The sequence below is a fragment of the Halyomorpha halys genome, unplaced genomic scaffold (genome assembly GCF_000696795.3).
Source record: "Halyomorpha halys isolate HHAL.00 unplaced genomic scaffold, Hhal_1.1 Scaffold881.1, whole genome shotgun sequence".
Taxonomy (NCBI): Eukaryota; Metazoa; Arthropoda; class Insecta; order Hemiptera; family Pentatomidae; genus Halyomorpha; species Halyomorpha halys.
In genome coordinates this window covers 141,373-149,377 of record NW_027105124.1, presented here as the reverse complement: position 1 = coordinate 149,377, position 8,005 = coordinate 141,373, and the positions used below count along the sequence as shown (strand labels likewise).

At 31.2% G+C, this 8,005-nt stretch overlaps 1 protein-coding gene across 1 annotated transcript in view; it reads right to left on the bottom strand.

The window, feature by feature from the left end:
* Positions 1 to 8,005, bottom strand: part of LOC106686816 (opioid-binding protein/cell adhesion molecule homolog) — a gene marked incomplete at its 5' end in the record, with an annotated part of 126,694 nt that overhangs the window by 8,750 nt on the left and 109,939 nt on the right. Inside the window, 1 exon segment of the mRNA XM_014430361.3 lies at positions 2,266 to 2,440. Within this exon segment, the coding sequence (XP_014285847.3) occupies positions 2,266 to 2,440 (175 nt within the window).

The following is an 8,005-nucleotide window of genomic DNA, read 5'->3' as shown; positions in this document are numbered from 1 at the left end:
AGCTAATGTAAAATTTCATTAGAGTGCTACCAATGGGTAGTTTCTCTACACGCCTGTAACACTCCAATTTAACTTAGATCAGATTTACTAAATGTATTATTGTATAAATGTGCAGTTGTAAAAGGCAATAAATAAATATTAAAAAAAAAAAAATTACTCAGCGGTACCAGAACAGTCTATAAGGAGTGGTAGAAGTTATTATAACCTCGCACTTAGGCTGACATCATATATGTCGGAAGCGTCGATTAATTTGATTTTTTACTGATATATCGATTGAAAAGGTAAAATTACGCTATGAATATTCTATATTCCCATTTAAATTTAACATGCAAGGCCTGAAGCTGAGTCCGATATTGGTCAATTTATTTGGGAGGTACGTTACTAACGCTGATAGTGCTGTAATTTAATTAACTTACTAATTATTTCTGGAATGTTTGCTCCACGCCCTAGATTTTAAAGGATTTAATTTTCATAAAAGCATGAGGAGTTTCTCTAAACTTTAAAAAATTTTTTATTCTTTGTTCGTAATGATAATGTCTATAAAGGAAATAGTTGGAAGACACAGCCAGTAGAAGGTAAGGCAGTGGTTCTTTTTGAAATGGCTAGTCAGTTTTACGAAAAACAAGTTGGTAGCTGAGTTGAATTGGAGTGAAATTTGCATTTATACATGAATAAGAAATTAAACTCTTTTCTGTAATGAGATGAAGTTAATAATTCTTATTACGGAATAACTTTTTTTTTTTTAACCTAACATCATCCATTTCAATGAAGAATATTATAAACAAGTAAAAGGGGAGGATTGTTTTCAGTAAATTTAGGTCAAATTTGTATGAATGACTTATTTAATAAAATATTATAATGCTTTACGTTGAATGTTTATAATTTAAAAAGTACAGATGATTTATTGATCATTACAAACAAAGATAGCCATGAAAAATTGTTGAAGCAGTTAAATACAACAATAAAATAGTAATGAATGGTCCCTTTGGAAAGGCAATTTAATAAGTTAATTAGATTTTTAGATATAGACATAATAATTGAAAATAATGGAAAATTAAAAGCCAAAAGACTAAAAAAAAAAAAAAAAAAAAAAATGACTTAAAAAGTAACATATTATTAAATTTTTGTACAAGCCACCCTTACTCCCAGAAAATAAATGTGGCCAATAACCTAATAAATAAAGCAATATCATTAACAGGAAGAATATTTAAACATTAATGCCTAATGTAAATAGAAGCTTGAAGATGGAAGTCCATTGAAAGAAGTATTTTATGGATTATGAGTTGATAAAAATAAAGAATTAAAGTAAGAACGATATTAAAAAAAAAAAATGATGATTTACCTCTTCTAGGTAATTTCTGAATTCTGGACCTCTATTCTCTCTTCTTGCCCAACAAGGTGCGGGTGGAATGGGTGCCTGGACATAAAGGCATTAAAGGAAATGAGAGAGCAGACTAGCTAGCAAGGAAAGGATCTGAGTATGTTCCTCTCACACCTGACCCCATATGTGGAATTAGTCTCAGCCATGCGAAGAAGCATATCAAAAAGATTGCTGAGAGCAAGGCTGGGTTACTCTGGAGAAATGCCAGAGGGATGGAACAATCAAAAATGTTCCTCAAAGGACCCTGCCCGAAAAGAAGCAACTGCCTTCTTAATATGGATAGGAATATCTTAAGATGAGTGGCAGGTCTATACACGGGACACTGTCAGCTAAATAAGCATCTCTATAAAATGAGACTGATAGAGTCCCCTATCAGCAGGTTCTGCAGGACGGATGGAGATCATTTGCAGATGTGATGTAGTGGCAAGAACACGATTCCTCATCTTTGGTAAGGATCGTATCTTGGATCCCAAACTTTGCGAAACAGTGGATCCTTATACAGTGTCCAGATTTTCAAAGGCAATTGGCCTGTTTTGAGCAGAGGAGGGACGGCGTACAATAGGCCCTCTGAGGCCGCGGTGCTTCTTGCCGGAAAAAAAAGTGACCTCTATACTCCCTCAATTACCGCGAGCACTTAAGAAGACTAAATAATCATCAACGTGTAATCAAATACATAATTGGAAAGTTGTATAGCCTAGGTTGTATTGAATTTTAGAAGTGTGATAGATATATCCCTCTTAACATTGTTTTACTAACTCAGGGTTTGACCAATCAGTTCCTGTTATCTTGATAGTACAAAATTTTGTATATGATATATGGACGTCTAGCATGCAATGAGATACACCATAATTCAACTGAACTCTCACAAAGCTGACACCACTTACCGGATAGAACAATATATTGCCTTGATTTGCCAAGATTGTTGAGGGCCTCGCAGGTGTAATTGTCAAGATCTTGTAACTGAACTTGTCGTATTATCAAGCGGTGTCTGTTCCCCCTCTTCTCTGTCGTGTGGTCGTCAGTGACATCTAGCTTCAAAGCCGATCTGTACCAGCGAACCTGGAACCAATTACATTATATCAAGCTAATCTAATAGATGCCTCCTATCAATCCCCCTCTGTCTTTAATTAAACCTAAGACTCGAGGAAAGGAGCCTCATCCTAAGTAATTGTACGATTAACCTAATTTATATTCATTACTGACTATAAATTTCCATTAGCTTTACGAGTAGATTATGTAAAATATATTGCACGGATGGCGTTTAAACCAATCGGTGGCCAGATGTAAAATAGTTAAGATGTTTTATATATAATTTATTCAATTTTTTGAGACTGGTATTTATTTATTTAATAAATCAAATGGTATCCTGTTAAGTCTCACACACTTTATCATATCAATAGCCCAACGTTTCGGCCAATTCGGTCATCTTCAAGGACAATCTTAAATATAAATTTAAGACATTACAATAAATAATAACTTCCATATAACAAAAATTAAAGATATTATTTACATAAAAATTATTCCTATTGACAATGATTTGCATTCTTAGTTGAAATGAATATTCACTTTTTTTATAAATTCTTTTCCTTAACTTCTTTGTCTTTCTTGACATTTCGTGATATTTTAAGCAACTTCAAATTATATTAATTGTATAGCTTTTTCTCATGTTTCTTATAATTACATATTTTAAACCATATTTGCTCTATGACTTTGTCAATTTTTTTATTTAATCGAAATTAAAATTTTGGTAATTACAAAATAAAAACTATTCTTAGATAAAAATAAGAACATAGTTTCTTCTTAATTATTTTTCAGGAAGCCTGAAATGAACAGGTAATTTTGTAAGTAAGCAGTTTCAATCTTATTCTCAGCTCCTTTATTTTCCTGGGAATTCTGAGAATTCAGTGATGTCTAATGGTTTCTTTAATTTTAAAATTTTACTTAGTATAAGAAAATGATCCCCCGGATGGAATAATTACCTGCAAAATATTTTTAGTGAGTCTTTGAACAGATAAAATAAATAATGGGCTCTGGCGAATTATACATGATACACTGTGTGCCTGTGACTGCCACTCCAAGATGTTTATGGCAGTGCATTTACCGGCATTGGCCTACTTGACTATATCTACGAAATTCACACAATTATTTTTCCTAACTAACATCAGGTCAGATAAATAGTAATTTCTCTCAATTCTAGCAGACTTATTACCTTCTTAATCAAGAAACTCTTATTCAATATTATGATTTCATTGGCAAGCCTAGTCCTTTAACTTTTCTTTTTTCTTTAATATATAAAATAAAATAAATAGTTTGTTTCGTCATTTATATTTAATAGTTTAAATATAAATGAATATTATTACAGTAAAGTAAATTATTGCAATCTCAATCTTTCATTAACGCTGACCTAACCTATTTATTATTACTTAGTATTTGTTATTATTGCTTACCGATACCGAGTGAAGTCTGACAAATTATTTATAGCATTAGGAGAATCCTTTAAAAAATTGCACTCTGTGCATATCTAATCTATCCGAGCTTATACAACATGTATAGTGTCTTAATCTTCAGAACCTTCTTAACTGTCTGCAGAAGAGTTGGGAGATGATCGCTACCATGAGGATCGTTATTCGAATTTCCAACGTATTATCTGAGAGCATCAAGTTATCCTCAAAAATAGTCTTCATTATATTATAGTCTGCATTACGACTGCATACCTAATTACAAAAATATCAGCTACATACCTTAAGCAATTTTTTTTAGGAGATAAATAACATACTTAGAATTCTACAATACCGAAATAAAATGAATTTTAAGAGACAAAATAATAAATATTATTCTTACTGTCTAAAAATTAATGTGTCATTATTGGGGTAAAATTTATTAAGTCCCGTATTTCTTGTCCATACCAAAAGCCTTGCATTACGTCGGACTGAGACTATGGAAATCCGGAAGGGTCCTTAATTTCATTATAACTCGGAAGCAACAAGCATAATATTTGCTTTTGCAATTTCAAGGGTTGAGGCAGACCCTTGTGTGGTTGATTAATCTAATAAACGAGGAACAATTTATTTAATTGCTAATTATTTTCTTCTTTGCTTTATTAGACATTATGAGAATCGCGATTGACAAGCATAAAGCTTACAAAAATACTTTTTAATCTATTCATATATGTGTGTGTAACCCGATTTATTTTTACGATATTTGTTACAATAAGGTTTATTTATTAACCTACCAAATAGTGTTTTTTTTTATTTCTTACTGGACATTCTTCCAGCCATCTCATTGGCTACAATCATTTTTGGGGGCGAAACCAGAACTTTAATAATAGAAAACTTAAACAGGCATCGACTCCTTAATCTCGGCCAGAAGCACTTTGCTCTTTTTGTTTTCATGGCTCGGAGATTAAGAAAATGAGTGTATCAGGTGTTTTCTAAATATTTAAAGATTTAACGATCTTAAAGTTTCCTCATCTCATTTTAAGAAAACATTTAAGCAAAAGTGAAATATGGCCGTACACAAACTACATTGTACTACGCTAGTAAGTGAGAATAATTTAATTATAAATTGGATATTTAGAATAATGGAGATGTTCAGGATGGTTATGATCAATTCATTAAGTAAGTACAAATGATTGTAATTAACTTATTACAAAGTAATTTGGCTCAACTAGTATATGTAATAGTAGGTCAAAATTATAATTATAATGGTTCATTTAATAGTTTTATGTAGATGACCTTGGTATTTATTGAATTGATAACTTTATTTTGATCAGATGAGTAATTTATCTTTTTTCGTTGGAAAATTGCTTAGTATTTTATGTTTATTTTTTTGTGACGTGGGATGACCTCAAAAATAAATAAACCCCGTTTGAAGGTCGGAACACTCAATCATATTCAAGCAGTCCCAATACGTTACAAAATCTGTATTGCAAAGTATCGTGATCCATACATCATTTGCAATGAAGGTCACACGTGAGACAAACATATGAAGCCAATATACGTTGGACCAGGTTAGATACGAGTGATATTACCTTTTTTCTCGACACTCACTCCGACCATTATCTTAATAGTTATTTGTACTAGCATTTTATGAAAAATCATCTCTCTAAATTTTTAACAAACAGATATATTTTTAAGGATTTAATTCATTTTTATTTAACGGAGATATTTAAAAATCTATATTTTTATTCTAAAGGGAAGATGGTCCGGGTGCGGTAAAAGAAAAACTCAAGTAATCGTAAATCTATTTATAATTATGAGAGATAGTTGACCGTGGATGATAAATGAGAAGAAGATGGTTGGGGTGCGGTCAAAGAAAAACACAAATAAGTATGATTAACTTATTTTAATGTGCTGACGTTTCGGCTAGAGTTTCTAGCCTTCTTCAGTGCTAAAAACAAAACAAGATAACAACCACAGTAAGTATAGAAAAATAAAAAAATATAAAAAGAAAGTATAAACAAAATAATTTTACACATACAATGAATAATTTTACAAAATAGAATTAATAAAATGAAGTGATGAGAGAAGCGGGAAATAAAATGTATACATAGGTAATTGAAAAAGCGGGTACAATAACTTACTTAATGAAATGAAATAAAAATAAAGTTATATAATGCAAAGAAGTATGAACATATTAGTTATTAATTAATTTAAAATTTAAATATGAAAAGAAAATGAAAATTGAGAGGAAGAAAATATATGTAACAATAATAGATGATAAAGAGGCAAATTATAAGTATAGTGTACAAAACTTATAATAATTAATAATAACTGATATGTTCATAATAAAATGCACACCTGCTTCTTAAGGCTAATTCTATTGGAAAAATGTTTTTAAGTTTTGTAATATTTAAAATAATCTTACTTGTGAGCTGGTTAATATACATCTATCATCGAAATTTCAATATCTTTCTTTCAATACGTCTATACTATAATTTTACACATACATGCATATACACACATGGGTTACATACATTATCTCTATATTGGAATTGTGCCTGAATTAGTTATCAAATGTTTTCCTGTTGACTAGCTCAATGCCTCTGATTGAGATTGGAGGTTGAGGAGGCCTATTAATATCCCAGACTGAACCATTCCATCAGGCGGATGAACCGGCAATACCATAAATCTGCCACGAGGCGCCTCCAATTGATTCAATATTACAAATGAATATAATATCAGAACCTATCCCACCTCCTACTAGACCACCGGGATCCCATTAATTAATTGCTAAACATATGGAAATTGACGAGGGGAAGTAGTTGACATGTGCCCTAATACAGGCACAACGTCGACCACATTTGCATATGGTAATCTTCGCAATCTATCAGCCGGTGGTATCAGATCTTACGGTCACCACTCCCTGTTGCCCCTCCCCCGCTACCATTCATTTGATTTCTTTTAAAACCAATACGCTTCAATCACTATTTCTGATTGATGTTACACTGGCTGTAATCACAATATTATTATATCTATTAGCCCTCTTTTAGAATCCTTAATATAAAACTTTTATATCACATTTTAAAATGTTAGCTATTTTCTGCTCATTAAAAGGAAATATCAAAAAATAAACCTTATTCAAATTATGTCGAGAATAACATTAATGCAAAACGAAACCAAAAAAAAAAAAACTAAAAAAAAAAGGACTTTAAAATAAATAAAGAATATTAACAAACATAAAAACTCAAAGAAGAGAAAAAAAAATCATTAGAATATAGTGGAGATATCACAAAAAGAAATCCAAAAAAAGACTTTTAAATATCATAATATAAACATATATCCCCATTTCGGCTTTGAACAGCTACTAAATATATTATATGATATTGATTTATCTACTTTTTCACTAATGCAACAGAGTTAGTACCGTAGATTTATCATTAATTTTATAGTGCAATAAAAAAAGAAATTACTGTTTAATACTGCTCGAGGTATGAACCATATAACCTTGAGTATACAATCTATAAAAAGATGATCATCCAGTACTCATCTTTTATTCTTAAAGTATTGAATAAAATATTCTCAGATGAGAGGCCACTACCTTTTGAGTTAGTTCTGAATAGTTAACTTCAATTCCCTTTTTAAAGGGTCTATAGAATCCCTTCCTAGTTAGTGAAGTAGCAAAAATTGTATAGAATTAAAAATTGCTCAACACAGTATTAACTGTAGTTTATATTAAATATTTCTTCCATTAAGAACCCCCATTTACTCTTCTTCTACACATTTGTGTTATAATTTTTATAGAGTACTCAAAAAGTCTCTAAATATCTTAGATCCATTATTACTTAAACGTAGGTACATGTTATTTTTCTGGCTAACCGCGGTTCAAAGGCGGATTGGGGTTCCAGAAACAACATTAATTATGTATCTATGCATTTTTATATATCGTTATATATATATAAAGTTAACTTTTACTGAAGTGAAACTAAAAATAATAGGAGAGAGAGGAGTGTGAAATGAAACGCTTGAAGTGGTGTCAGAGACTGATCTATTTGCGGAGTCTGTCCGTCTTATATATACAATCGGTCAGCTGTTCTCGATCAGCTGATATGGACCTGTCAGCTGACAGGCCGTAACTCCCCCCACCAGTTTACGAACAAACCTCGTAAACTCTAATATATACAAA